The sequence below is a fragment of the Trichoderma evansii genome (genome assembly GCF_050947405.1).
Source record: "Trichoderma evansii strain SZMC 28006 chromosome Unknown GGI43scaffold_24, whole genome shotgun sequence".
Classification (NCBI taxonomy): Eukaryota; Fungi; Ascomycota; class Sordariomycetes; order Hypocreales; family Hypocreaceae; genus Trichoderma; species Trichoderma evansii.
The window spans coordinates 320,156-347,993 of record NW_028145182.1 but is presented as its reverse complement, the minus strand read 5'-3'; the positions used below and the strand labels follow the sequence as shown (position 1 = coordinate 347,993).

General features: G+C 45.2%; 9 protein-coding genes across 9 annotated transcripts; 3 read left to right on the top strand and 6 right to left on the bottom strand.

The window, feature by feature from the left end:
• Positions 1-1,359: 1,359 nt before the first annotated feature.
• GGI43DRAFT_209640 (esterase/lipase family protein) lies at positions 1,360-3,159 on the top strand. Its single transcript, XM_083200182.1, has 4 exons — positions 1,360-1,803; positions 1,859-2,471; positions 2,535-2,694; positions 2,761-3,159. The coding sequence occupies exons 1-4, from the start codon at positions 1,694-1,696 to the stop codon at positions 2,934-2,936; spliced, it is 1,059 nt and encodes a 352-aa protein (XP_083056896.1). The 5' UTR covers positions 1,360-1,693; the 3' UTR covers positions 2,937-3,159.
• On the top strand, positions 2,764-4,425 carry GGI43DRAFT_415061 (uncharacterized protein; the record flags this gene model as incomplete). The annotated part of the gene is made up of 1 exon (XM_083207112.1): positions 2,764-4,425. A coding segment is annotated over exon 1 (479 nt), but the record flags the coding sequence as incomplete, so codon positions are not given.
• Positions 4,426-5,593: 1,168 nt separating this feature from the next.
• On the bottom strand, positions 5,594-7,694 carry GGI43DRAFT_209632 (uncharacterized protein). Its single transcript, XM_083200181.1, has one exon. The coding sequence runs from the start codon at positions 7,564-7,566 to the stop codon at positions 5,683-5,685; it is 1,884 nt and encodes a 627-aa protein (XP_083056894.1). The 5' UTR covers positions 7,567-7,694; the 3' UTR covers positions 5,594-5,682.
• A 2,554-nt stretch (positions 7,695-10,248) lies between these two features.
• On the bottom strand, positions 10,249-10,573 carry GGI43DRAFT_387346 (uncharacterized protein; the record flags this gene model as incomplete). The annotated part of the gene is made up of 2 exons (XM_083203920.1): positions 10,249-10,341; positions 10,403-10,573. The coding sequence occupies 2 exons, from the start codon at positions 10,571-10,573 to the stop codon at positions 10,249-10,251; spliced, it is 264 nt and encodes an 87-aa protein (XP_083056893.1).
• Positions 10,574-12,515: 1,942 nt separating this feature from the next.
• Positions 12,516-15,650, bottom strand: GGI43DRAFT_209576 (ankyrin repeat domain-containing protein). The gene is made up of 4 exons (XM_083200179.1): positions 15,552-15,650; positions 15,275-15,445; positions 13,461-15,217; positions 12,516-12,956 (listed from the first exon to the last, which is right to left on the bottom strand). The coding sequence occupies exons 1-4, from the start codon at positions 15,553-15,555 to the stop codon at positions 12,654-12,656; spliced, it is 2,235 nt and encodes a 744-aa protein (XP_083056892.1). The 5' UTR covers positions 15,556-15,650; the 3' UTR covers positions 12,516-12,653.
• A 213-nt stretch (positions 15,651-15,863) lies between these two features.
• Positions 15,864-16,819, bottom strand: GGI43DRAFT_209571 (uncharacterized protein). The gene is made up of 2 exons (XM_083200178.1): positions 16,515-16,819; positions 15,864-16,464 (listed from the first exon to the last, which is right to left on the bottom strand). The coding sequence occupies exons 1-2, from the start codon at positions 16,779-16,781 to the stop codon at positions 16,225-16,227; spliced, it is 507 nt and encodes a 168-aa protein (XP_083056891.1). The 5' UTR covers positions 16,782-16,819; the 3' UTR covers positions 15,864-16,224.
• GGI43DRAFT_209602 (uncharacterized protein) lies at positions 16,343-17,940 on the bottom strand. The gene is made up of 4 exons (XM_083200180.1): positions 17,767-17,940; positions 17,208-17,704; positions 16,515-17,158; positions 16,343-16,464 (listed from the first exon to the last, which is right to left on the bottom strand). Exons 2-3 carry the CDS (start codon positions 17,690-17,692, stop codon positions 16,810-16,812), a joined length of 834 nt encoding a protein of 277 aa, XP_083056890.1. The 5' UTR covers positions 17,693-17,704; positions 17,767-17,940; the 3' UTR covers positions 16,343-16,464; positions 16,515-16,809.
• Positions 17,941-19,449: 1,509 nt separating this feature from the next.
• On the top strand, positions 19,450-22,263 carry GGI43DRAFT_209484 (glycoside hydrolase family 95 protein). The gene is made up of 3 exons (XM_083200177.1): positions 19,450-20,127; positions 20,186-20,418; positions 20,481-22,263. Exons 1-3 carry the CDS (start codon positions 19,646-19,648, stop codon positions 22,157-22,159), a joined length of 2,394 nt encoding a protein of 797 aa, XP_083056889.1. The 5' UTR covers positions 19,450-19,645; the 3' UTR covers positions 22,160-22,263.
• A 1-nt stretch (position 22,264) lies between these two features.
• On the bottom strand, positions 22,265-27,287 carry GGI43DRAFT_209474 (P-loop containing nucleoside triphosphate hydrolase protein). The gene is made up of 9 exons (XM_083200176.1): positions 26,697-27,287; positions 26,428-26,618; positions 25,420-26,356; positions 24,455-25,352; positions 24,224-24,399; positions 23,641-24,170; positions 23,470-23,585; positions 23,225-23,412; positions 22,265-23,171 (listed from the first exon to the last, which is right to left on the bottom strand). The coding sequence occupies exons 1-9, from the start codon at positions 26,832-26,834 to the stop codon at positions 22,479-22,481; spliced, it is 3,867 nt and encodes a 1,288-aa protein (XP_083056888.1). The 5' UTR covers positions 26,835-27,287; the 3' UTR covers positions 22,265-22,478.
• Positions 27,288-27,838: the final 551 nt, after the last annotated feature.

Below are 27,838 nucleotides of genomic sequence, written 5' to 3'. Positions count from 1 at the left end.
AGTAGAACTCCGAGGAGCGGGGGCTTGTAGAAGCGAGGCCGTCATCCTCTACGCCCTTGGCTTGGCTAGATAGATTAATAAGATGCTGCTACATAATCTCATTTATAAGCGCTTGGACTAAGGCTTGATGGATGTGTGCACATTCGATGCAATATTCACATGTTGCTGCTCTCTAAGCAGCGGTTCGTGTTGCTTTAGTAAGCCGCCTTTTGGAGTGTGTATTGCGTGAAGCTTGATTTTTAGGGGGTTGCTTACTTGAAGGAGCTAGTTTTGTAAGCTAAATTATCCTGAGAGAGTCCTACCTAATACTATCGGTTGTGAATTTCGCGGCTGAGCTGTGTTAGACTATTCAGTTGTGTCGAAGGCACTTGAGTTCAACACCTTTCAGTTTAGCGGGGTACTGCACACAACATCGAAAGCACCAGGCTCTATCCAAGCATGCGTCGTTCCCCGATTCCCCGATGATGCCTGTCGAACAGAAGAAGCTTTTTTGGATAAGCTACATGTAAGCTATCTTGAGAGAGTCCTAATACTATCGGCTGTGCATTCCGTGGCTGAGCTGTGCTAGCTGCACGATTTTCTTTGGGTTGAAACTACATGTACTTGCTTTGTACTAAGAAGAAAATATTCCCTACTGATAGTATACATACAGGTCCCTGGGTAAAAGGGTATTAGTTTATAGTAAGTAAGCAGTTGGAATACGTTAGGGACTACTATTTTTAAGAAGTCGTAGTTTTATTACTATTCAATAAGCACTCGTGCAATTGCATTTAATCGTTAATGCTGGAATTATTCGTGGGGTTGACTTACTCTAAATTCTGCAACCAGGATGAATTGCGACCGCGCTATATCAGGATTGAAGTGAAGGGGCAGGGGATTTATTAAAATTTTCATTACACGGACAAGGATTGAAAAATAAACGTACCTACGTATATGGAAAATTTCAAGCTGAAGTATCTCGATCCCGAAAACTGCCATTGTTGTGGTTTTTGTCTGGTAGGATCATCGGGTGCAGAGCACTCCTTAGTCCTCGCTCGCCCTTGCTGCCGTATCACTCAACAAGTCTAATGATGGAAGTAGATATAAGGCCTATGGGAATCGCACAAATAGGTAGAATATCTCATCAAGAGGAAGAAAAATTGATGAGGTATAACTATTTGAAGATTCTCAAGGAGCCCAGAAACAGGCCACCCTGTCTGATATGCCTAAGGGTGGAGATGAGTTTGCCCAATCAACTCCACGCTTTTCATTTCTGTACCTAAAACATGCAACACTGACAACTGTAGTCTACCGAATACATAGTTTGATACGCTCTTGGACTATTAATTAGTATTTGTATCAGTGCACCATGCACGTCGAGCAAGATAAAGCATGAGAGATAATAAGATCAACCATGGCCCATAGATAAGAAAACAGTACAACCAATTATCAGTATATACACTTGTTTGATGCCTTGCGTGTCAACACTAGCCGCCATGGGGCGAGGCTGGGCCAATGCCGTCAACAGCAACGCTTGCATATACTTGCATATACAATTCGCAACGTGTCGCTGCATATCCGTATGTTAAATGGAAAACTTAACTAATATGTAAGGCTTCTTCTGTTCAAGTTAGCACACCCCAACATTGCCTTTTTTTTTTTTTTTTCGGAAATAGCAGACTCTTAAAGAGAATTTGTAATCTTTCAATTGCTCATGATGGGAGGCGGCTTTAGCAAGTGTCTTTCTTCGGCGACAGTTCCGTCGCCCAAGGCTGAAGCACTGGGACCTTATGTTGTGACATCTGTCCAGAACGCGAAAGTTGAGTAGGTATTTGATTTGACAAATTAAGCTGTTGATGTAATCTGACATACCACCAAGTGTGGTATTCCTCCACGGTCTTACTGGTCATAGAGAAAAAACATGGACAGCTAAAGGTGAAACTGAACCATGGCTAAAAACACTCCTTCCAAAAGACCTGCCGACAGCCAGAATCATAACCTACGGCTACGACGCTGATATACTCAATCTGACTCGTGTTGCTGGCCAAAACACAGTCCGGGAACATGCAAAGTCCCTTATTAATGATCTCGGCGCTCTTCGAACAGACACCGTTGGACGACCCATAATCTTCGTTGTTCACAGTCTTGGAGGTCTAGTAATACAGGATGCTCTCCAAACCTGTACTAATCCGAACGATGAAACCCAAAGTGATCTTCTTTCGTCAACACGCGGGGTTGCTTTCCTCGGGACGCCACATGCAGGATCCGATTTAGAGAAGTTTGCAACGGTGGTGGCAAACATTGTTCGTATCGCTAAAAAGCCAAACAAGAAACTCCTGGGCGTTCTTAAAAATAATTGTCAAGTTTTGGCAAATGTTACAAATGATTTCCGTACCATAGTTGTGGGACGTCTTCAAGATCACCAGAGCGGCCTCAGACCCATCGAGCTTCACACCTTCATTGAGGAACAACCGGTGGATTTTCTGAAATGCGTAAGGCCATTCTACATAAACAAAAAGAATGACAAAAAGAATGACATGTTAAACACATGATAGCGCGTCGTGGAACCTGATTCGGCGAAAATACCCGGCTACAACTACGACACCATCCCGGCGAATCACATGGACATGTCAAAATTTCGCACGGCATCTGACCTAGGGTATCAAAGAATTTTGAACAGGCGGAAGCGATGGATTGGTGATGATATTATTGATGGTACCATGGCACATTAAACTTATAGATGTATGTATGAATGATTTCTAATTGAAGCAAGTGGAATAGATGATTCGTACGCGAAAGAGCTATGCAGCATTCTCGGAGCAGATTGCTCAAGGTCGAATTCTTTCGACTTTATGCCACAAACTAAAGGATCCGATATTGAAAAGTCTTTGGAGTGGTTCGAAGATAGCTCGGAATATCAAGCTTGGAAGCGAGCAAACTCTTCTAAAAAACGCTGATCGAGTGAAGGTTGTGCGACAGAACGTTCGAATTTCTAAGCTTAAACTGGGTATTCAGGCGAATGATGCATGGAATTTGTTAAAGTCTTGTATTATTGCCAGGCCTGATTTGGAGACTATGTTTATTATTGACGGCATTGATAAACTCGATGAACGCGTGAGATCCTCTTTTTTGAGAAAATTTCGCCAGATAGAGCAGGAAATGGACGCCAGCGACATACCGATGCGAGTGCTGATCTCTTCGGAAACTGTGCCCGATATAATGAGGGAGCTTGCACATTATTCGAATATAGACAGAGAAAAGGAAAGAAGAGATATGAATGTGACGAATACAAGCAACGTATCTCTCTAATTATATCCCCAGAGTGCCTAAAAACACTGGTTTTCGAAGAATGGAACGCGCGAGAAACCCGTGTAGAAGAAGTCACGGACGGCGGGGGAATGGATGGCTTCCCACAAGGAATACGCACAGTGGAGTGAGAGTTCTGTCCCATCAGCGCTGTGGTTAGAAGGGAAACCTGGAAGCGGAAAATCAACTCTGGCAAAGCTCATTGTACGCAACTTAGAGAGCAGAGAAAACGGCTCTAGCAGCGTCCAGCTAAACAGTCCCCAGATGGGAAAAAACATTTGGACCTTCAACAACCCTGGAGACAAGAGTACTATCGTTGCGAGATTCTACTATAGCTTCCGTGGCGGCAATACAGAAACCAGCCACGAACTTATGCTTCGATCAATTGTCTACCAGATCTGGAGTAATAACAGTCGGCTTTATAATTTTCTTAAAGATCGTTATCGAGAGCTGCATAAAAGCAGTAGCGAATCCGAAAGGACGTCATTCTGGAGTTACGAGGATCTCAAAACGGTGTTACGCTCTCTACTCAAGATTCTTCTCCCTGAAAGTCGTAATTGTGGTCGATGGAATAGATGAATCTGATAAGGACAGGCGAGACGATGTTCTCCGCTTTCTGCCTAAGCTTGTGGTCAGTAACAGCAATTGTATCGTCAAGCTTTTAATTGCTAGTAGACCTGAGAACGACATTAATTCTCAATTAAAACATGCATGCTCACATCACATTAGACTTCAGGATGTGAATGAAAAGGACATATCATTGGTGGTGGACAAATGGATTCAACAAATGGAGTCCGAACGCAGCTGTGTACAGGAAATTTTTAAGGACACCAGGGACGTTTTAAAGGATATCAGGGACTATATCATAAAAGAATCTTTAGGGGTTTTCTTGTGGGTTACCTTGGTCCTGAAAGATATGGAGAAGTGTCTTGTCAAAGGCGGTTATAGTAAACACCACCTTATGCAGAGAGTCAAAAGCCTTCCTAAAGAGCTTGATGGAAAACAGGGTTTCTACAAGCAAATGCTACTTTCGTTATGCACGAACGATGAAGAAGACATGATTCAAGAAGAACGTGGACGAAGAATATTCAATTGGGTAACCTTTCCAAAACGACCCATTTCAGTCGCCGAACTTCAGGATGTCCTGGTAACCCCTGGTTCGCAAAAGTTGGACCTGTCTGGTTATAATTTTGCATACAATAGACCTCTTGAGTTGGATAATGGAATACTGTCAGCTTGCGGAGGCCTTGTTGAGGTTAGTATCATTACCATCAGCCTACCTTATGTATGTTTGAACTAAACAATATGTTTGTAGGTGCGAAACTAAAATTCGGTCAGAATCGTTCAGCTGATACATCAAACTGCTCGAGAATTTTCATTGAAGGAAGTTGCCGAGCCGTATCATCTTACACAAGCTCCAGGAGATATGAAAATAGCAAACACTTGTTGCCAACTTATCTGAATTGTTTTCACAGCAGCCATCATCCAAACGAAGGCTGACGACAAATTTTCACAAGCTGAAATTTTAGCAGAGCATCTTTCAAGCCACAAACTGCTCGTGTATGCACTCACGAACCTTACAAAGCACCTAGATCATTTGCAAGATAGTGGCCAAGATGTATATCTTCAATTCGAAAACTTCATTACGGATCTTTCTAAACGGCGTAATTCATATGCCAGCCTCTTACTTTCTCAATGAGTTAAGGAGAACTTTCCAAAAGTGCTGCATGATGATTACAACGAGACGGCTATAAGATCATGTGTACATGTAATTTTAGGCCATGCCAAAGGCACTGAAAGTGACAACTTAATTCAGATATTGATGGCCCTTCGACCAAATCTGTTCCACTTGGAAGTCGAAGCTGGACATGAATATACGACACGTCTGCCGATTGAACACGGCAGTGATGTTGACAGAAGAGACAATAATGGTCAAACACCATTATCGCTTGCTGCTATGCATGGACATCTCAAGGTTGTTAAATTATTGGTTAAAGCTGGCAGTGATATTACCATAAGGGATAATAACGGTCAAATACCATTAATTTTAGCTGCTATACATGGGCATCTCGATGTTGTCAAATACTTCATTGAAATTGGTATTGACCCCAACTCAATTGATAATAATGGCCAGACGCCATTATCATTAGCTACTATGCGTGGGCATCAGGCTGTTGTCAAGTTTCTGAATGTAATTGCCCGATTATCAGCTACTTAAGTCTTACATAGAATGATCTCGTTAATTTAAACGACTTGTAGGAGGCGAATAATGGAGCTGGGATACAAATACGCATACATAGTGTTCTAGGAAAGATATAAGATTAAAGAAGTAAAATACTGTGTCACTACAATTACGATAACTATAGATATGATATACTGGTATTCAGAGCTTGAGATTTAACCACCACGCCGCATCTTCTGATACATCCCCCATACGCCTTTGATCAATCCCTCTACCGCGTTGGGATCTCCCATGTATCCCTCTCCTGGATTTCCATCTTTATCCCTCCAAACTCCATCTTCAGCTACTCTCCCGAATTCTTTTGTATTCTGATTTCTCTCGATTCCATCTCTCCATTTTAAACATATTTCAGGACTATCGACCATGACGTTAAGTTCTTGGCTGTGGAACCAAGATTGGGTATCCTGGTTACCACTACCTTGCACTCCAACAGTATCATCTACAATAAGAAGCTTGACGTGACAAGTTCGAGTTCGGAAGCTTTGATGAATTGGATGATCTTGATCTTTTCCAACATAGTCGTATATGTGCAATAGTTTGCGCTCTGGTCCGTCTTCCGGAAGGAGAGCGAGTAGGTTTCCCGCGGCTTGCTCATTTGTTCCTCCTTGGCTCGGAATAATCTCACCAGCGTCATTGTATCCAAAGCAGACATAATACGTGACTTCAATGCCTCGTTTCAGCGCGGCAGCCAAGGCTGGGATGAGCGGTGCAGCATTCAAATCTGGTGTTTGAATAAAGATGTTCCTTTTAGCATTGCGAATGAGAGAGAGCCAGGCTTCGTTTTGTGGCACAAAGACATTTTTAGAGTCGACATTTCCGTAGGGCGGGCGTGATACCATAGCAATAGGGACTGGGTGGTCGGTGGAAGTTGCTATATATGGTGTCATTTCGTGGCCATCAGGAATCTCAGGACCCGTTGGCGCAATAGGGCTCTTGACAGCAAGATTTAGCTGGCGGTTTGCAGCTTGAAGACGGGTTTCCCCTTGTTTGGTGGAATAGCATGACTGCATTCGTGCGATTTCTCCGGCCAGATCAGTGTCATAATGAGGATCTTCTGGCGTATGTTCTGGGAGAGCTGGTAGCGAGTGGCCAGCTGCTGCGATGTGCTGTTGATCTATACCAGTTCCCCGATCCAGATAAAGTGGCTCATGGCTCGAAGTTGGTAGTCCACCATTGACTGCTGGAGAATTATGCGAGGGAAGAGGAGGCTCCAATTGATGCTTCCATGTGATTAATGCGGAGTCGTATATGCTGTCGACAATTGGTCCCTCCAGATGCGTCATCATTTCCACGTTGGCGTTGTCCTCCATATTGTTGCTCATTACTACCGCTATCTTGCGATCGACCACGCAGAATTTGGCATGCAGCGTGCCCAGCACCAGTTTATGCAGACTTACAACCTCCATATCCAAATTGGGTACCTCTTCAGGAGCAGGCAATTGTATTTTCTTTGAAGTGTATGTTGACGGGCTCACGCGCTGATGCGGATCAATCGCACTACCCGCGGTTGCTTTGTCGTACATTAATTTCACAACCACCCGTTGTTTCCTTTCGCCGGCTCGTCTAGACAGCTCAATGAGTGAATTTCTGATTAGTCTCTGAGCAACTGAAGGTGCCCAATTACAGGTTATAAAAATGACTTCTGTCTCAGCCCGTACGATAACATTAGAAACATGGCGAATGATATCCACGAGAGGCGCAATAACAGTCAATGGTACTGTTCCATGCGAGCCCATCAACGGGGGAGACACCACGCTGGACAGAGGGTCTGCATCTAGACATCGGAGAGAGTCTGCAAATGCCTGGAGGAATAGAGGGCTCGGTGTTGTCGGACCCCACTGGCCACATTGCAGGGCTGAGGACAGTGTCGCAGGGTCTGGCAGCGGTCTATTATCGTCTGGGTTGCGGCGGAGATCTTTCTCCAGATGTCCGTATAATTGCTCCACGAACTTTCCAGGCGCTTCAGTCGGATTTTTTGCCAGAAGCGAGCTGACTGTGTCGGGAACTTGACACAGCCTCACCACGTTTTCGGATACCATTATCGCGGTGCGGGGTTATCGCATAAGAGTAACTGAGAGAATGATCAATCTGTATGAGCAGCTTGACAAATGTAGATGATTAGATGAAAAGATAGAAGTTGAAGCTTTGTTCAATAATTTTGTTCGCGATACTTGATGCTCTTTGTTTCAATGCTAATGTGGGGTTATCGAAACGTCATCGAACGGCCGTGGCGCCCTAAAACTTGATGTTGCTTTCACCCCGTCAGCATCCCGTCAACCTGGAATCTGAAGTCCAATGGATTTGGCAGACCTTAGTGGTTGGAGTGTTGCCGGATTGCCGTCTGAGTGTCCCAGAACGTCGCTAGGGTGGCCGAAATCCCGATCGAGCCAGGCCTGTGTGGATCTGGCAGCCAGACACATGGGGAGAAGCACTGGAGAGGCCTCTGGACGAAGGAATGCGATGTATGGGAGAAGCTGCATCGTGGCAGTGCCGTTAAACTAGCTGTTTTGAAGGCATCGCCGCGGCTGGAATAGGAAAATACCCGCAAATGGTCTCGGAATGATCCGTTTCTTGGCAAGAACACGGTGCATGCATATCCGCGCCCGCGATCCTTGTGCAGCTACTGTGGCTCGGTGGACGTTTCCAGCACGGCGCCGATCTGCGTCATTGGAGATCCTGGCTCCGCTTTGCATCCTTGCAGACGTAATTGAGTGGTAACTAGACGCACCTACGCATAAGAAAACCGCCTAGAGAAACCGGCTGTCATACGTATAAGTGGCGTTAGCTTCTAGGAGCTTCAATTGACACATGCTTGCGCCGCTCGCCAATACTTCCGTGCTGAGACATGCATCAAGACGAGTGGAGAAGCGAGGCTTTGCACGATTGATGGATCAATTCGCAATACACCCTGCGTATAAATTGAGCTTCGTTAGATCTCAGATCTATTCTTGACTATTCGATAGCCGAGAGGCAGTCATACGCCACAATATGCAGCCAGATAGCGGAGGGCGTTGGCTAGTTTCCGCATCAATGTCACTGCGAAACGTGCCAGCTGCGCTTATACAGAGCCAGTAGTGATGCAGAGTCAAATCTTGGGCCTTTGAAAACTACAGTCTATCAAATATTTCTTAATATCTAGATTCAAATGGTAATACTGTATAAATAGTGGCCCAATTACTAGCAGTCCACAAGCATCTCTCCCAGTCGTGGGAATAGCGACCAAAATATCCATGACACGGCATATCCACTAGTAATGCAGGTATTCAACACACCCGCTTATCTAGAGGACACAATGAAGATATGCTATTGTGCAGGAGGCCAATGCTGCCCATATATCTGCATAACATAAGTATACCAATTTTTTCTCTCTCTGTGGCAAATTTATCATTGTATTCATCACAACTAAAATTAAGCGTAAACGAGGTGATATTGTGATCAAATGCGAAAACAATAACCCCCCTCCGCTCTTTATATTTTTTTAAAAATAGAAAAGAAAGAAAATGATATGAAAACGGCACCGCTGTTTATTACGATAAGAAATATCATGAAGGTAGTACCAGAACTACCAGTAGAGATTGTGCCCACTTACGCCCAAGACGAAACAGAGGTATAATGGCGGTGCATATGACTACATGGACACGAGATCGTAGAAATACATGGTTAATATTAGAAATAGAAGCGAATCTATAATTACAGGATTGAAAAGCGCACTATTTCCCTATCCGTGGCTATCCATATTGTGCAAAAAGCAACAATGAAGTTGTTTCCAGAGAGAGTGCAAGTGTTCGTAAGCATATTTTTGATCAAATTTACTGATGAAATAATGAGGATTTAAGTACAATTTTCTCCAGCCGTTAATTAAAATTGACGGGACCATTGACGGTACCTCTCACATTGTTCGATTCTTCATACAACAGAACGCAAGGGCGTCGTAAGAAAAGCTTGCCGACGAAACGCGCACCACCCGATTCACGTTAAACAATAGCAGCACCCACGATAAGACCGCATGGACACAGTTTCGGCTTATATAAGCATTCGAAAGAGTATGAATTTGACTGGAGGGTCGGTGCGTGCTGGTAGTACTCTAATATTTGCTTGTGTTTCGAGGCACCACATTGGAATTCATATCACGTGTATGTAGTTCTCTTCATGAATAGTCCAGTATTGCAAATGTTAATTGGCATTAAATTAATAGTAGTGAAGTAATCTAAAATATTACATATTGATAGAAAACTCCGGCAATTGCGCGAAATGGGTTATTTCAATTACCCTCTTATAACGAAGCTGGCCCACGTGCTCATCTTTTTTCTTGTCTTGGCTAGTACAATTTAATTCTCCGTAATGAATGCATATGATTTTTTCAACCCTAATTCAAGATTCTGACAAACCATAGTCATGCAGAATGAATAAAGTTTGCATGCAAGTGTAATTTTGACAGATTTGATTACAGTGGGGGGCGAGAATTCATTTAGGTAATTAAAGTATATAACTGGTTATTCCCAGTTGTATAACCAGTTGTCAACGAACAATTGAAGATTTAACTTTATCATTTATATATATTTAATGGCCTAAGGAGTGTCCATAATTTGTGTCATAAACTTTATGTTCAGATTGAGCTGTCAAACAATGCAAGCCACAAACTCTTTATATCAAAAACTCTGATTTCCATCCTTCATCCGACAGGCCAGGTCACAATTCCCATTGGTCATAATTTGATTGATTTATGGGATAGTGAAGTTGGGAGGAACGCAGTAGGGGCTGGCGTTCTGTTGATCGAATTTGCAGACGGTGTGGGGAGGGCAGTTTCCAGCAAACTATTGAAGGATTCAGTTAAAATGTAATTATATCAAAATTGTCTTTGAGAGGTAAACTTACGACCCATTGTCCAGCAGTGCTGCACACTTGCCATCCCTGATCATTGGGAAGGCAGGAGTAGGTGGCAGGCTTGCAGCCGTGAGGAGGAGGAGGAGGAGGAGGAGGGTGGCCGCCGGGCATGGCAGTGGCCACGGAAATGAGAGCTGCAATAGCGAGAGTGGTGAACTGCATGATGAAAGAGTTGTAATGTAGTTATAAGAAACTGATCTTATAGATTTTGTTTGAAGATGTAGAAGAGATGTAGAAGTTTGTTGTGTTGATGATGAGATAGAAGTGAGGGTATGAAGGGGCAGATGTTCAGGTCTTTATATACTCAAAATCTCAAGTAGATCTTCTATTGAATCTCGCGATGGAATAAAACATCGGTGAAGCCTTAGGTTTCGACGCCTTGGAGGATCATGTCATACTGTGTCTCAGGCAAGGGAGACGTAGGTGGCTGCTCCATCCCTTCGTATCCTTCACGCTATACGAAAAGCCTCATGCTCGAATACGAAGTGACGCTTACTTTTCAACCACTTACAGTCAAGACCCATTACTAGCTACATATCACATACATGAAATAGCTTGTGTCTCGATTATACGGTGCCAGCTGTCAAAGCTAAGTCGGACTATCGGCGAATGCTATATTTGCACGAGTAATGAGAATGAAGCTGCCGCACTGTCCTATCAGCACTTGAAGGATGAACATTCCTATGTGCCAAGCAATAATACGAGTGATCGGCGAAACAGTAAGAAAACCTACTGCACTACCCGTCAGCGACATCAGTTGTGTAAAACCACCCGCATTCAACTCAATGCCTAGACCGTGACGGCGCCGCTCTAGAAGGTGGCAATTCCCGTGCAGTAGCACTGCCAGCGGCCTAACGAGCGCCATTATTGTTAGCACGACGTCTCCATTGAAAATGCCAGCTGTCTCGCGTCCTAATATTCGTTAGCTAAGGCAGGGCGCGGTGCGGCTGAACGCCATAGTGCAGCTCCTCTGGCTAGAAAACCCATAGGAGCCTAAAAAAAGCAACATTAGCCGGCTCCCGCTAGCACCAATGAGACGATAGAAACCGATTGAATTTAGTTTCTCGCTGTCATAGAAGCCCGAAAATTCCTCAGCCCTATAATGCCAAGCCGATCGTGTGATTCAGTTGCCAAAATGCGGTGTAAGAAAGGCATTGATGGACGCAATAGCGCAGCGCAAGGGGGATGACCTGAGCTGGCCTTTGTCGGTCGATCGGCCGGAGTCTAGGCCCCATAAGTTGCCGGATCCTCTTCTGCTTCGGTGAGACGGGCTGTGGAGATGATTGGCCGATTCTAGTGGGCGCCATCTGCCTGCCGCTTTGTGGAGGCGGAGTTGCATTGTGCTCCTCCAGCACGGCCTGACGAGTTCCGAGGCTAGGGCATTGAGTTTGAAGCATTTTGACTGTGAGGTGGCGATGTCTCACGGATATGCTCTCCAGGAATGTTAACTTTTCAGTCAAAAGGGCCGAGCTTTCAAGCCCAGAAAGCCATCAAAGCACTTAAAAATATCAATTGTCCGAAATCAGTACGCGTCTTTGCCACAATGCTAAAGGGCCGAACTATTTTGGGGATTTGAGGCTTAACCCGCGGATTCGGGTGATCTCTCTCCCCTTTCTTGTTCCAGTGCTAAGTTACGAAAGGGATCACTCAAGGATTCATCTAGAATGAGGCTGATCCTATTCCTCCGTCGGCGATTCATAAATGAGGTAAAAGGCCGGTGAATTTAAAGCAAGTAGAGTAACCTGAGAAAACATCTCTCAATTATTTTTCTTTTGTGTAAGCTTAGAAGAGATCTTAAACTCAATTAAACGTAAATTCTCTCCCGCTCACGGTATCTCATGATTTTGTTAAATCATTCCCGGTCATAAATGTGAGCTGTAATACCTTTTGCGTTAAGTTCAACGGATCTTACGGACGATCAAATCGATCAAGTTTTTGAAGTTGTTTCTCCGGGTGGATCACGGAACACTCCGAGATCCACTAAGTGGCTTACAGTCTACGGATATCAATTATATGAGCTAATATTCAAGAGTAGCTAGAAGTTGCTGTTACCTAAAATGGGAATTACCTGGAAAGAGGAATGAAGAAAAATGTCTCAAAAAAATCTTCGTGCTTGAATAACCTTTGTTAGGATACCTTCAATATTTCCACTTTGACTATTTATTTTTAATATATTCCTTGGTAATTAATGAATCTAAAACCAAGCCCCCCATATTGTCAATATAATACAGCCAGCTCTAGATCATCTAAGAACCCACGATAAAGATGTACTGCCATTGTACTCATCCTCAGACTCTATGTCAGTGCTATTCTCAAGCAGCAGCTTCATCACTGCCTCATGCCCGTTCTCTTCAGCCCACGCTAGCGGTGTTCTACCACCGTACTCGTGCTCTTTAGACTCTAAGTAAGCGCCTTTACTAAGTAATAGTCTCACCACTGCCTCATGTCCATTCTCTGCGGCCCATGAAAGCGGTGTCCTACCGCCGTATTCGTACTCCTTAGATTCTAAATTAGAGCCGCTCTCAAGCATCAGCCTCACAACTGCCTCATGCCCATTCTCTGCCGCGTGATGTAGCGGTGACTGACCAAAGTCGTTCATAGAGTTTGAGTCAGCGCCTTTATCAAGCAGCACTCTCACCACTCCCTCATGCCCGTTCGCTGCGGCCCATGATAACGGTGTCCTACCGCCATACCCATACTCTATAGACTCTGGGTCTGCACCCTTATCAAGCAGCACTTTCACTACTGTCTCATGCCCGTTCTCCGCGGCCCACGATAGTGGTGTCTGACCGAATTTGTCCCTGGGCTCTAGATTAGCACCGCTCTCAAGCAGCACCCTCACCACTCCCTCATGACCGTTCGATGCGGCCCAAGATAGCGGTGTCTGGCCATGAGTGTACTCTTTAGACTCTGGGTCAGCGCCGCGCTCAAGCAGCAGCTTCACCACTGCCTTATGCCCGTTTGTTGCAGCCCACGATAGAGGTGTCCAACCGTCGTCGTCTTTGCGTTCTGGGTCAGCGCCGTAGGTAAGCAACAGGCTTGCCATTGCTTCATGCCCATTATCTGCCGCGTGGTGTAGCGGTGTCATTGCTTTCTTCTCTATCATGTTGAGCCCAGCTCCAACAGCCAAACATATCTTAGCTGCTATTAGGTATCCGTCCCTTACTGCAGCAAGTAAAATTCTGCTCTGGATGTCCAATATTGTGTCGTCCAGTTTAATAATAAAGGGTGTGTTGTCGAAGCAACTTGGAACCCAATCTTGTAGTAAATAAGCAGCCGGACTGATTGTTAACTCATCAATAAACTTAGAGGTGATATCTAAAACGTATGCATCGTTGTGGCAGCTATTTATGTGATGGTTGAGGTATTGAAGAGTATAGTTCAGAAACGGCATTTCGTGAAGATATTGGGCACAATCTTTGAAGTGTTGCGAAGTCCAAGATTTCAAATTTGGGAACCTCTCCGCTATATTTGACGCGCAGAGTATGAGATATCGGATGCAGGTTATAGATATGCAAATGTGCGCCTCTCTCCCGCTCATCCTAAAATCGGAAGTTGCAACAAGACCATTAGAGCGGAGGAAAAAATCGCGAACTGTTTGATGCATAACTTGGACACTATCGCGCTCTGTTGTAGAGTCCTCGTAAGTGATAGTGCCAAAACTTCGTCTGATCTCTAAGAAGTTGCCACCACAATGAGTGATACGTCGCTCAGGTGGAATACTATTTCGAAAAGAATCATTGGATATCGTAAATTCTGCGCCACTTTCACCTGGAATAGCAAGAGCATGGAGAAGTTCGGTAACTGCAAGAGGACGACGTGCGAAGAGAACGAGCTGAAACATCTTTATCCCATCCCTGATATCTGCCCTGTTTCGCCCCATTTTATTGAGCATGCGTTGGTAGAATTCTTCCAACTCTGTTGGAAGGCTCTTTAGGAACTCGAAAATATCTTTCTCAGCGCAACGTCCAGCTTCATCATAGGCTAACAATTCCTTTTTTACTAGCTGTACCCATAGAAATACACCCTGGGCATTTTCGACAATATATTTCGTTGCTTGTTTGAGGAAACTAGAGAATTCAAGATCCTTTAGAAAGGAATTAGCGAACCTAGCAATATCGGGTTTTGTCTGGTCTTGCAACTTTATGCTGAGAAATTTGCTTCCGAAGAATTCGCGAGCGTTGTTTTTTTGAAGAATTCCTATCGGCCGGCTTGCAAGGAATATCTTTATCATGCAATCTTTCGACTTTGAGCATAGATTGAACATTAGATTCAAAATCTCACGCCTATCGTCATCATCAGACTCGTCCACTGCATCAATGATTATATACAGTCGTTTCGCCGGCGAGAAATCTGATATTGAGGAAAAAGTTCTCTTCAACGACTCATAACCCCATTCTACAGGACCACTACTACTCTGCTCTTGCAATAGCTTTTGATCCCGATACTCAGATTGGAAATAGCGATAAAAAAGTGCCTCATGCTGGCCTAGAATTTCGTAGAGAATGCATCGAAGCATATTGTAATGACTCCTTTGGAGCTCGCCATCTCTGTCGCTATAAAAAAATTTGGCCACCATCGCAGACTTTGCATCTGGATCGCGTTCAGAGAGATTCTCTCTAAAGTATCTGGTAAGGGTGCTTTTTCCGCTGCCAGGTTTTCCTTGGAGATATAGGAATCGAGAGGCATCTGGCTTTGACCATTCTTTGTACTGATCATGCGTCCAAATCCACTCCAAAGAACCTTCGTGCTCTTTCGAGATCTTGCCGTAACGTGAGTTCTCGAAGTAAAGACTAGCTCGGCACTCTTTATTTATTATTGTTAGTTTGATTTGTAGTGTAATGTGGGGCGCTTAAGCATTACCTCTTCTCTCTTTGTCATGTTCAATATACAGTAGACCATCAAGGGCTTCCTTAATATCAGCTTGAGGTCGACTTGTAAGCAAAACCTTCAAATTTAAGGTTCGCTGTTGTAAAAGATAGACGAATGCACGAATGCCCTTGATGAATTCGCCTTTCTCATCTTGGACTTTTTCTAAACCATCAACGATGATCCACAGCTCCCTCTCGGGCTCATCAGCCAGAGTTGCCATTAAAGCGGACCAAAGTGTATCGGATGGAGTATCGAAGATAACATTTACCCATATTCCTGAAGAGTCTTTGAAAAGGTCTGACTCTGTATAAAGCTTTTCCTTTTTGAGAGTACCCGCCTTAACAAGAGTTCGGAGAAAATTTCCGACAATTGATTTTTGCCTATCCTTCGGTGAATGGCGGGCAAATTGGAAGAGTAGTGTGAGAATGAAATGTGAGATAGCCAATTCGCCATTAGCTATAGATGAACAGAAAAAGTACAGAACAGTACGTTGCGCCGTCAGAAAGGTTTCGTTCGCAACGTATGATGAGACATGATGTAAGTTGCATTCGGGAGGTCCATATAACCAAAGGATCTGGGAACGGCCGGCAGTTTCCCAATGTTGAAAGTCCAGATTTTTGAAGACCCAGCTATACTCTGGCCGGTCACGATCCAGGAGCGGTATTGTGGATTTAAGGTGCTCTTGATCAATTATTGGTAGTAACTGGAAGAACCGATCCACAGAAACAGAGTCTATAGATAACTGAAGTATCTCCTGTGCCGCTTTAAGATATCAGCCTCAAATTTCTACTACCAGCTTTCAGGGCCAGTGGACCGCGACGTCCAGAATGGCTTGAATCATCATCGCTTGAATATGTTGACAAAGTTCTCATCACTCCGAGAAATTGTGTGCCAGACATATCCGCTTCCTTATCTAGGAACATAAGCAATACACAGGAGCCTTAGGACGTACATAGGAATCTTTTCATGGTTGTATCACACGCGGTGTCTGAAAATTCGAGAAGGCAATTGGAAACTGTCGTATAGTCATCGTCAATCTGAGAGAATTTGACCAGATCTGAGTGAGTCCGGTGAATGGGCTTTATGTAGCTGCCACCTTCTTCCCAAGATCGTCCGTGAGTTGCGGAAGCAGTATCCACCAGTTTGATACATGGTCCCGTCAATTCCCACTTGCCGTCACTCTATATATGCTCTTAGCGATAGCTTTCTTAAAATAGTATATCCGACTTACTCGTCTTTGAGCGGTTGGTGATTCCTTCGTTTCGTAGAAGGAATAAATTTTTGAATCACGGAAAGTAAACATTTTGCGAAAATCGGTTCTGAAAACTCTCAAAATATCCGATGAAGCGCATAGTTGTTCGATGAAGAATCGATTTGGCTGGCCCTCGCCTATGGGGATCCATTGACTGATTGGCATGCCTTGATTTGGCACGCCAAAGAAGAGCATTCCGCACACTGATTTGAAGTTTGCCTTATCCGAATCATCGCCATCGTTCATTCGAATCAGTGCATATAATTATGTCAATCTACAGGATTCTATCAAAGAGGATCAGGAAACATACTGCTTTGATGATGATGCCGCCCAAGCTGTGTCCAATAAAGATGAGTGGTCTTTCAGGGCTTGTAGTCGGGATTTCGGACCTCCTGAGCCGTGGATAATTCCTTATACTCTTGATCCTCTCCTGGAACTCGTTGGCTAGATCGTCTAGATTGGCGAAAGATGTACTACAATACATTTGAGTATCGTAGCCATATATTAGGATCCTCATGTTTGGATTGTCGTGCGCAAGTGAATCACGCAACCACATATGCGACCCCTTCCTCTCCTTGAACGACCCGAAGGCGTGGCTCCCAAGTCCAGATACTGCTATTAGACTAAATCGATCAACTAGTGACTTTATGCAGAAATGGTGCTCACACTCACTCAATGGTGCACTCGGCGTCGCTCCTTGAGTGTAATGGGGTCAGCCCTCTGAAATGGGTATCAAAGAGGAGAGTGATCTTTCGGTCATTCAATTTGTTGTCATGAATCGAAAATTTCCATTCGGCATTATCCGCTTGTTTAGATAAACTTCCTGGAGTTTTAGAGAACTCTAATGTCGCAATTTTCTCTCCATGGCGAGATGGGTCGGCCGCGAGAGAGTTGACGTCAATTGTAATATCGTCCTCAAGCACCAGAACTCTCTTGACAAGCTCCTTCAAATCACGTTGTTCAAGATTAGACGGTACACCCCGTAGTCTATAGGCCAAAGCTTTGGAATGTTGTGCCTTGGGTGTTTGGACATTTTTCTTCGCGGTCTCGGCTATGTCACCGTTTCGAGATTGTTGCACAACCAATGAGATAGAAATCGTTACTATTAGGATAAGAATGGTGAAAGCCCATAACATGGAATCTTCAGGCAGTTCCATTCTATCCTCGGTCTTATAATTAACGATAAAGTTAACATATTCCCCATCAGCTTATCGGCTGCAAGTGATTTTACCCAGATATTTTTCTGCAATGCCTTTTACCATTTATCTTCGTTGTATCGTCACTGAGTTGATGAATGAGTGAGTATAGTTGCGTTTATGTGATTAGCACAAGAACGCGCCTACCAGCTGAATACCCCGCACCCATGTGATGGGATTTGCCTGTCAGACTCAAACAGGGAGGAATACTAATGCCTGTATTCTGTATCCAATTGAAGATGCCTGTTTTCGGTGGGTTGCGGGGCTGAAAAGACCGTATTCATGAGGCCGCGTGCTGCCGCGGCACTCCCTACATACTTCAACGCCAACCATCAATTTAAGTGGCCAGCTACAAGCCCATAAATAGCTGTCGCCTTGATGCTAAATTAACCAAGAAAACCCTCGACACCCATTTTGAGGTTTGCAGTCTGAGCTATAATGCGAGAGCAGCAAGAAGCTACTGAGAGGAGGAATGGCCCAACAATAGCAAGAAAGAAAAAACTTACTGAAGTCTATGTATCTCTAGAAATATGAGATAGTATGACTCTATATGTATCTTGGTCTGCTCTACTATGCTTGTTGGCTAATATTATATGATCATCTACAAGTTTACAATACTTCCTGTTTTCATATGTCGAAATCTACATAATCTACGCAGTATACCTATGTAATAAGCATTAATCACGTTACTAAGCTTATAACTTTGAGGTAGAAGAGCAACTCTATACGATTTCTAAAATAACCTACATGAGATCATCAAAAGATCGGTCATAGCCATATAACTTTGTACTTCGCTGTAAGAGAGAAATGAACCCATCTCTATTTTCCTCGTTGGAAAGGCCTTCATATAAATGACTCTCATATTCCCATTTTAGTTGTCTGAAATTGTCACCCTAAGCGTCTATAACCGCCGGGTTATTAGTGCTTCTGAATCCATTCGTTCGCCACTGTATACCTAAATATCCTTCCTACTACACTATTTTTTAGCTCTCAAGAAACGAAAAAAAGCGATGCGTATTCCCATGAGAGGGCTCGTCGAACCACCTTTACGTCTTAGCCCACGATCTTGCTACTGTGCCGACGGATAGGATGAGTAAACTGCCGACCCTTGGGATTATAGCGGCAAAAGTAAGGCACCAGCAGCGCTTCCATCCAATCATCGTGCATTTTCGGCATATGCCTAATGTGACGGATAAAAGCCTCTCTGTATGAGTGACCAAAGTTTTTACCTTCTCTGGCTTCCTGGCAAGAGTCTGAACGAGAAGCGCACAAATAATGGATAGCCACCATGTCGTATTGCGGGGAAAATCCGGGGAAGGGCGGTAATCAACGGACCTCGCCCACCTCAACTGATGAAGTTCTACATAATAGCTGCCTAGAGACCATGACGATTAATTATCCGTCGGTAGTCTTTATGATTAATATAATTCGAACCTCTCGCCTTCGTCTGTTTTACAACGATTCTGCCGTCGCTTTCGCTTCAAACTCCGAAATAGTTATTACAGCTTTCGTTAGAATTTGAGAGAATGTTTGCAGCGTTACATTATGCACCCCACCAAAAAGGGCCGTTATTGAAGAAAGAATGCTTTATAACTCCAACTAAACCATCCCTGATTAGAACTTAAACGTCATTCATCGCAGTCTTTTGAGGTTCTCCATTGGAGAGACTATCTCTGGCATGCAGCTATGCAGCACTGTAGCACCAATTGGGCAGCTTGACATGGCAACCCTGTTACTGACAATTTTCCCGCCGGGAGAGCTCAAGGGATTGACGATCATGACCTCTAATGGAAAGCACGGATAGAACGGCCAGCTACTATTCGTGATATAGAATAGTATATATAGACCATTCACCTTCCTGCTTTTCTAAAGGTTCCTGGGAATAGAGGCAGGCCTCTGGCACCAAACAAAAAAATGGCCAAGTTCAACCTTCAAACCCTCCTCGTGGGGCTGCTGGCCACAAATGCTTCTGCAGCTCTTGACGGAAGCCGGTATCTGTGGTACACCACTCCCGCCACAGACTGGGAGACCGGTGTTCTTCCCATTGGAAATAGTCGCCTCGGCGCGGCCATCTTTGGAGGTGCCAATGAAGTTGTCACCATTAATGAAGATACCCTTTGGGATGGCCCGCTGCAGAATCGCATCCCTGCAAATGGGCTTGCTGCTCTGCCAACGGTCCGCCAGATGTTGATAGCTAACAACCTTACTTCGGCTGGCAATCTCGTCTTGAGTCAAATGACTCCTGCTATTTCAAGCGAGAGACAGTTTAGCTATTTTGGCAATCTGAATCTCAACTTTGGTCATTCATCGAGTGGGATATCAAATTATATCCGATCGCTTGACACGCGACAGGGTAACTCCACCGTGTCTTATACATATAACGGAGTCACGTATACGTAAGTACTTCAAAAGAAGAAAAGTTAAGTATCATATGCTAATACCTTGGTTATTCAGTCGTGAATACGTTGCGAGTGCCCCGGCCAGTGTCATCGCAGCTAGATTTACAGCCAGTAAAGCCGGCGCTTTAAGCGTCAGCGCTACATTCTCGAGAATATCAAACATTCTGAGCAATGTGGCATCAACATCCGGAGGTGCCAATACTTTGACCTTGCAAGGGTCCAGCGGCCAAGCTACTGCAGACAACCCCATTCTATTTACCGGCAAGGCTCAATTTGTAGCCAGCGGAGGTAAAATTTTCTCTCACAACAGTGATATCAAGTGTTTCAATGCTAATCCAGAACGTCAATAGCTACTTTCAGCGCATCTGGCGGTACCCTTACTATCAGCGGCGCAACCACTATTGACGTATTCATCGACGTGGAGACAAGCTATCGCTATCCCACGCCCAGCGATCTTGCTGCTCAAGTAAACAGCAAACTCAGCGCAGCTGTATCTCAGGGTTTCCAGAAAATCCATGACGGAGCCATTGCCGACGCCAGCGCTCTCCTGGGTCGCGCCAACATCAACCTTGGCACATCTCCCAACGGCCTCGCCAGCCTTTCTACAGATCAACGTGTCAAGGCTGCCCGCAGCAGCTTCAATGATCCACAACTCGCGGTCCTTGTGTGGAACTATGGCCGTCATTTGCTTGTTGCCTCTTCTCGAAATACTTCTGCCACTATTGATATGCCTCCTAATTTGCAAGGTGTCTGGAATAACGAGACTAGTGCACCTTGGGGTGGAAAATTCACCATCAACATCAATACCGAGATGAATCTCTGGCCTGCCGGTCAGACTAATCTCATTGAGACGCAGCTGCCACTCTTTGATCTCATGAAAGTTGCTCAGCCCCGTGGCCAGCAGATGGCTCAGGATCTCTATGGCTGCAACGGTACAGTTTTCCACCACAACTTGGATGTTTGGGGCGACCCAGCACCGACGGATAATTACACCTCAAGCACCATGTGGCCCATGGGCGCGACATGGTTGGTGCAGCATATGCTTGAGCAGTATCGTTTCGGCGGTGACTTGAATCTCCTCCGAAGCGCAACCTACCCCTATCTCCTTGACATCTCCAAGTTTCTTCAGTGCTACACATTCACTTGGCAGGGGAATCGCGTCACTGGTCCCTCTCTCTCTCCTGAGAATACGTATGTCGTGCCTAGCAACGCCAATGTCGCTGGCCAACAGGAACCTATGGATATGGCCCCTGAGATGGACAACCAGCTTATGAGAGACGTAATGAGGGGCGTCATTGAAGCTGCCGCCGCTCTAGGCATCTCCAGCAGTGACAGCAACGTCCAAGCCGCCACCAACTTTATCCCGCAGATTCGAACTCCCCACATCGGATCCTATGGCCAGATCTTGGAGTGGCGATATGAATACGGCGAGACTGACCCCGGCCACCGCCATCTTTCTCCTGTATACGGACTTCATCCATCGAACCAGTTCTCACCCCTCGTCAATACCACTCTTAGTGCAGCTGCCAAGGCTCTTCTCGATCACCGCGTCGCTGGCGGTTCCGGTAGCACAGGCTGGAGTCGCACGTGGCTGATGAACCAATACGCTCGTCTCTTCTCCGGAGCTGATGTGTGGAAGCATCTCGTCGCCTGGTTCGCCGAATACCCCACACCTAATCTCTGGAACACCAACGACGGATCTACCTTCCAGATTGACGGTAACTTTGGCTTCACAAGCGGCTTGACTGAGATGTTGCTGCACAGCCAGACTGGCATAGTTCATCTTCTGCCAGCTCTGCCTGGGTCTAACCTCCCCACTGGCAATGCCCAGGGATTGATGGCTAGGGGCGGCTTCGAGGTGGACATTAACTGGTCGGGTGGCAGCTTTACGAGTGCAACCGTGACGTCCACACGTGGAGGATCATTGACGCTCAGGGTGGCTAGTGGACAGAGCTTCAAGGTCAATGGGGCTACGTATACAGGGCCTATCCAGACGACATCGGGGGCGAAATACTCTATCACCGTCTGATTGTGGCGTGTCAGTCCTTCTTTTACATATTGAATGTAGTTTTATGCTGTCTTGCATTAGGGCGCAATTGGATATAATTTGTCTAAGCTAAACCTTCGACATGCTTTCGCTCCATTGACAAGAGTGCTGATGATAAAGTGGTGATAGTATGTATTATAGTAGAGATTCCTCCGACTACTGGGACATTCCTCTATCAAGTGCCAGTCCCATGGACCTAGCATCGTTTATATATGTAGCCACAACCACCAATCGCCCAAGTATTATACGTACCATTAACAATTAAATACCGTAGAATCGTATATGTCTAGGAAAATTTCCATCATTCTATGTTTTGCGCTTCGCACATCTTTCTATACATCCCTCCTTGCGCTATCAATTCAGCATGCTTCCCCATCTCCACAATCTTTCCCCCGTAAAAGACGCATATCATATCTGCGTCTCTAATTGTGGATAGTCTATGCGCTACAGCAATAGTGATCCGATCACCTTCTTTTGCTGCCTCGGCCAATGCGCTTTGAACAACTTTTTCACTCTCTGTATCCAAGGCACTCGTTGCTTCGTCAAGGAGTAGGACTTTGGGGTTGCGAATTAAAGAGCGAGCAATAGCAATACGCTGACGCTGGCCGCCAGAAAGCTGCGTGCCGTTTGGTCCAGCAGCGGTGGCGAATCCATCAGGCAAGGAAGATACGAAATCCCAAGCATTGGCCGCGCGTAATGCTGCTTCGATTTGATCATCGGAAACAGTTACCTCTGCAGTCGTTGCGGAAGACATGGTTGGATCGTCAATACCAAGTGCGATATTCTCGCGGATTGAACCTTGGAAAAGAGTAGGCTCCTGCTGCACTAGAGAGACTATCCGGCGATATAGACGTGGATTCAGATCCGTTAACTTATCACCAGCAATGCTTATCTTCCCAGTCGAAGGGTCGTAGAATCGCTCGAGCATAGCAATCATAGTGGATTTGCCGCAGCCAGATGCACCGACCAAAGCAAAGAATTGGCCCTTTTGAATCTATAACATTGTGAGACGACGGCGACGATAAATTTAGACAGCCGTATACGTACCTCTAAGTTGATCCCCCTCAATACAGGGGCCTCGGGTCGCAATGGATATGAGAAGTGAACGCTATCAACGGAAATTGGGCCCCCGGATTCTGGACCTTTATCCTTATTCTCTGGTGTTTCATGGATCGTAGGCTGTAGTCCGTGAAGCCAGAAGATATAATTAGCGGCATTTTTGCCTTTGGTTATACCTGTACAAGCACGTTAATTTAATTCATTCATGTCTTGGGTATGCGATGGGAACATACTGGTTGAAAATTGAAAGAGTTGAGAAGCCGCTTGACCTGAAAAAAAGACTGCCAAAAACGCCACGTAAAAGCTTTTCATTGATGTTTCCCCAAAGGAGACCAAACGACATCCATACCTAGAAGTAACCATCAGTTCTCAAACTCACCCGTTATATGAGTCAAATCACTTACCAAAAGCCCAAAGCCATAAACCAGTATTCAATGCACTGAGTAAAAGCAAAGCAAACCATCATAATTGACATCGGCTTCACCGATCCTGTGATCGCTTCGTCTAATTCACTGGTGTAGCTTTTGAGTACTGATTCCTCGATAGCCAAAGACGACACAGTACGTATCGCAGTGACGGCTTCTGAAGCAATCGCCGCACTTTTAGACTGACGTGCCGAGATGTGATGATCAAGCCTAACGTCCAATCGAATCTTGAACCATCCAGAACCAACCATGGGGGGCAGCCCAGCGAAGACAACCACAAGCCCCAGTTTCCAACTATATACAATGGCCAAGATACTGCATGCGGCAATGTTGAATACAGCTACTAGGATTAGAGCAACATTAAAGCCCATTAGCTCCAAGATGGCCTGTGGGTTGGCATCAACACGGCTGGCCAGCGCTCCAATATTATTTTCGGGACGATCGAAGAATTGGAGATCTTGGCGTAGCATATCATTTAAGCTTTGACGACGGAGTTTGTGCGATAGAGTCTGTTGCTGCGATTAGAATTGGACACCTATGTTGCTGGAAATGGGTGCCATACCTGAGCGATTATATTAGTCGTGAATCCAGCTATACCATACACGATCAAATTGCCGGCCGCCAGGACAATAAACATAGAAGCATAGAAGTTGCCCTTTTTCGTCATTTCCGAGGGAGATAATGTGAAGACATCAACCGTGCTGGAAAGTAAAATGGCCTGGCCGGGATAACCAGCCGCTGTTAATAGTTAGATGTCTGACCATTCTAATTCAAATCCGGATCATCTACTCACCACCGGCAAGACAGGAAGCAACAGTCAAGAAGTATGCCCATCCTAACTCTGGATGTTCAACCACAAGTCGCCAGATTACCGTCAGTAGTCCCTGTTTCTTATACTTTTCGAAATCGTCCCTGTCTTTCTGCTTCTCGAGGCGTATTTGATCCGCAGTGGCGTATCGAGTCAAGCTTTTAACGAGATCAGCTGGATCTTTTGCTTCCTCGTCATCTTGTACATCTGATTCGGTATCAGACTGGTTTTTCGATACAGATAAATCTTGAACGTGAACCAGCTGAGCATAAGCCCCGTCCTGCTTCATTAGATCTTCGTGTGTGCCTTGTTCGATAATTTTTCCCTTTTTCATGACAACAATATTGTCTGCCTTGCGGATTGTTGCTAGCTTGTGGGCAATAACAATTGTTGTGCGCCCCTCGGACGCTCTGTCTAGAGCGCGCTGGACAATACCCTCAGCATGCGGATCAAGGGCGCTGGTCGCTTCATCGAGCAACAGAACTGTGGGTTGAGAAACGATACTGCGAGCGATAGCAACACGCTGCTTCTGACCGCCTGATAACAATCCACCTCTCTGGCCAATCTCAGTATCGTATCCGTCTGGTAATTCTGAAATGAAATCATGAGCAAAAGCAATCTTGGCAGCTTCTTGAACTTGAGCCATCTTCTCTTCTTTAGAAGCATGTTCCCATTTTGTGCCAACAAGGCCGTGAGCGATGTTATCAAATGCTGAACCTTGAAACAGTACAGGCTCTTGTTGAACGAGTCGAACATTCTTCCGGAGCCAATTAAGATTAAGCTTGTTAATTGGCTTGCCGTCTAACTTGATGGCTCCAGACACGGGGTTATACCATCGTTCAACGAGACCGATGATAGTGCTCTTTCCAGAACCACTTTGGCCCTATACAGTGAATGTCAATATTGTAATGGAATGGTGAAAGCGAGAAAAGGATAAAGGGGTTAATTACCACCAAGGCTGTAACTTTCCCAGCGGGAATATTTAACGAAAAGTCGTCCAGTACAGTTATAGTCGGTCGGGAAGGATACGCGAAGCTAACGTTCTCCAACTCAAGGTGACCGACAACCTCTGCGGGCTTCTCTCCCGATTCGTCGAATGGATTAATATCAGACTTTCGGTCGATGAGCTCAAATAGCTGTGCGGCTCCTGAAGCAGCTCTTGAAAAGTCGATGGAATACGGCGCTAGCGCCGTAATACTAATAGTTGCGATTGTAACAGAGAATAAGACTGTGAAAATTTCGCCAGACGATTTGATCTCGCCATTTGCATATAGATGAATACCCTGCCAAAAAGCAAGCCCAAAGCCCAGGTACATGATTGTATATTCGGCCGAGAAGAGAGCTGCAAACCAAGGCGAAAGCTGGCGACCGTATTTGTGAGCCTCCTCGAGGTACTCATTGAATTTGCTAACAAGCCTAGATCGCATCTCGAACGCATGCACAGTCCTAGTGCTGCCAATTATTCCTTCTGCATAGCCATTGGCCAGAGCGTGAACATCGAAGATTTTGGTCTCGACTGCTGCTTCGCTGATACCAACAAAGGCCATCACGGCCATCGTGGTCGGGGCGATGCAGAGACAAATCAGCGTCAGCTTCCATTGGGTAACAAACGCAACAATAAAGGCAGTAACAAACGCCGAGACTCCTTGGAACGAAAGCCCAAGCTTCTCTGCAATACCGCCCTGGATCAGCTTTCCATTTGAAGTAGCTTGAGTGGCAATTGATCCACTGGTGCCGAGGTCATAATAGGCAACTTCCTGGCTCAAGGCAGCCTTTAGATATGCATGTCGAATATTTCGAACGATTCGATACGCGTTATAGGTCAGGAGCACATTGTATGCGTATGCCAGGAAAAACCTCCCAATGCCTAGATAGACGAAATAAAGTCTTTCAAGAGTGAGTGTCAATATTTCAATAATTGGATAGCTAAAAAAATCATTCGGCAAAAAGTAACTTACGATAATCGGGCAGCATCATGGCGAAACTTTGCACTGCTTGCTGATGGATCGTTGACATAATTGGTGATGGTTGTGACGAACTTGCCAAAGATCAGATTCTGGAGAGCTATGCCAGCTCCAGACGCAATTGCAGCCACGATCGAGATGGCAAGAATAATTCGTTCACGCCGTCCAGTGTAAGTGAAGATTCTCTGTATATTTGATAATGCAAATATAATCAGCTACTTCAAATCGGAGACAAACAAATTATGGATAGGCTTCCCACTTACCAGATACGGGCTCTTGGACTTGGTCTCGCTCGCTGAAGTCTCATCTGCGATTGACACGTCTATGCTGCTATCGACCTGTTCAACAGCATCTGAGGCTTGATTCACAGGCCCATCACGGGCCTTTTCTGAGATGCCCATCTTCGGGCTGTTGGTCTTGTCTCACCAAAGCCAACAACCTGCTGAAGCTGTCGTGGCAAGATGCAGGCTTACGAGGCAGAACGACTAGCCTCTTTCAACAGCCTGGATGATACCGTAGGAATGCTCTTATTAACATCTAGCCCCATAAGGAGAGTTGCCGGTTAAACTACCCGAGATCTCTCATTCCACGTCTGCTTTATCATTGTTAAGCATCCTCCGTCGACTCTACCTGATTCAATCCTTCACCTCCCGTATCCGTCGTATCGGACGACCCCCGTCCTCGGGTTCCGCGACTTTCGGGCTCCGCGGGCCAAAGTCATTTGTGTGTATTCGGGGCCGCTAAGCCGAGGCGGCTGATTCGCTTAGACGGCCTTGCCGATATTTTCCCAGATCGCCAAGCCAAGGGATCGAGGCGATGCAAAATGGAGTGCTTATTCCTGGGTGTTAAGCATATTGTTGGCTATGCTTAGTAGCCAGTGAAAAGCAACACAAATGAGGGTCCTATGACACTATCTACGCCTCAGTCACGCAGCGAGGAGTATCTTCAAGAGAATCTTGGCATGGTCTTGCAAAATAAGCCGGCGACGTCGCTGACTAACTCGCATTCGCCTCGCTCGTATTCGTATTAACGATGCTTTCGCTGAACCTTCAATCTATAAAGGTCAAAGGATGAATGAATTATTGAGCGGCGGGCAACTTCAATATCTCAATTCGGTTGCACAATCAAAGTGCCTGTAAATTGCGAGGCGGCCAATTTTCACAACATTTTTTAATCCACCCCGAGGGTCTTATAAAAACATCCAACTTTCCTGGGGTGGATTCTCAGCATTTTTAGTCCTCTCTAAGGTCAACTAACCAATTTCTCGGATTTCACAGCATTTTTAATTCTCTCTGAAAGTTCATAAAAATCAACAGTACGTCTTACCTAGGCGTTAACATAAATGTAAATCCTATAGATAAGAGATACATCATGATTTGTTTCACTAACATGAACTTACATGTGC

Bases quoted from the DNA above. Each gene is read 5' to 3' on its own strand.
- GGI43DRAFT_209640 (XM_083200182.1), top strand. From the start codon at position 1,694: ATGATGGGAGGCGGCTTTAGCAAGTGTCTTTCTTCGGCGACAGTTCCG. The intron at 1,804-1,858 runs GTAGGTATTTGA...CATACCACCAAG, and splicing joins GTCCAGAACGCGAAAGTTGA to TGTGGTATTCCTCCACGGTC. The intron at 2,695-2,760 runs GTACCATGGCAC...CAAGTGGAATAG, and splicing joins TGGTGATGATATTATTGATG to ATGATTCGTACGCGAAAGAG.
- GGI43DRAFT_209632 (XM_083200181.1), bottom strand. From the start codon at position 7,566: ATGGTATCCGAAAACGTGGTGAGGCTGTGTCAAGTTCCCGACACAGTC.
- GGI43DRAFT_209576 (XM_083200179.1), bottom strand. The intron at 15,218-15,274 runs GTAATGCTTAAG...TAATAAATAAAG, and splicing joins ACATGACAAAGAGAGAAGAG to AGTGCCGAGCTAGTCTTTAC. The intron at 12,957-13,460 runs GCAATGGCAAGC...AATGGGCATGAG, and splicing joins CGGCAGATAATGGGCATGAA to GCAGTTGTGAGGCTGATGCT.
- GGI43DRAFT_209571 (XM_083200178.1), bottom strand. From the start codon at position 16,781: ATGAACGATGGCGATGATTCGGATAAGGCAAACTTCAAATCAGTGTGC. The intron at 16,465-16,514 runs GTAAGTCGGATA...GAGCATATATAG, and splicing joins CACCAACCGCTCAAAGACGA to AGTGACGGCAAGTGGGAATT.
- GGI43DRAFT_209602 (XM_083200180.1), bottom strand. From the start codon at position 17,692: ATGGAACTGCCTGAAGATTCCATGTTATGGGCTTTCACCATTCTTATC. The intron at 17,159-17,207 runs GTGAGTGTGAGC...TGATCGATTTAG, and splicing joins GACGCCGAGTGCACCATTGA to TCTAATAGCAGTATCTGGAC.
- GGI43DRAFT_209484 (XM_083200177.1), top strand. From the start codon at position 19,646: ATGGCCAAGTTCAACCTTCAAACCCTCCTCGTGGGGCTGCTGGCCACA. The intron at 20,128-20,185 runs GTAAGTACTTCA...TTGGTTATTCAG, and splicing joins TATAACGGAGTCACGTATAC to TCGTGAATACGTTGCGAGTG. The intron at 20,419-20,480 runs GTAAAATTTTCT...GAACGTCAATAG, and splicing joins TCAATTTGTAGCCAGCGGAG to CTACTTTCAGCGCATCTGGC.
- GGI43DRAFT_209474 (XM_083200176.1), bottom strand. From the start codon at position 26,834: ATGGGCATCTCAGAAAAGGCCCGTGATGGGCCTGTGAATCAAGCCTCA. The intron at 24,400-24,454 runs GTGAGTAGATGA...AACTATTAACAG, and splicing joins TGCTTCCTGTCTTGCCGGTG to CGGCTGGTTATCCCGGCCAG. The intron at 23,413-23,469 runs GTATGTTCCCAT...GTGCTTGTACAG, and splicing joins ACTCTTTCAATTTTCAACCA to GTATAACCAAAGGCAAAAAT.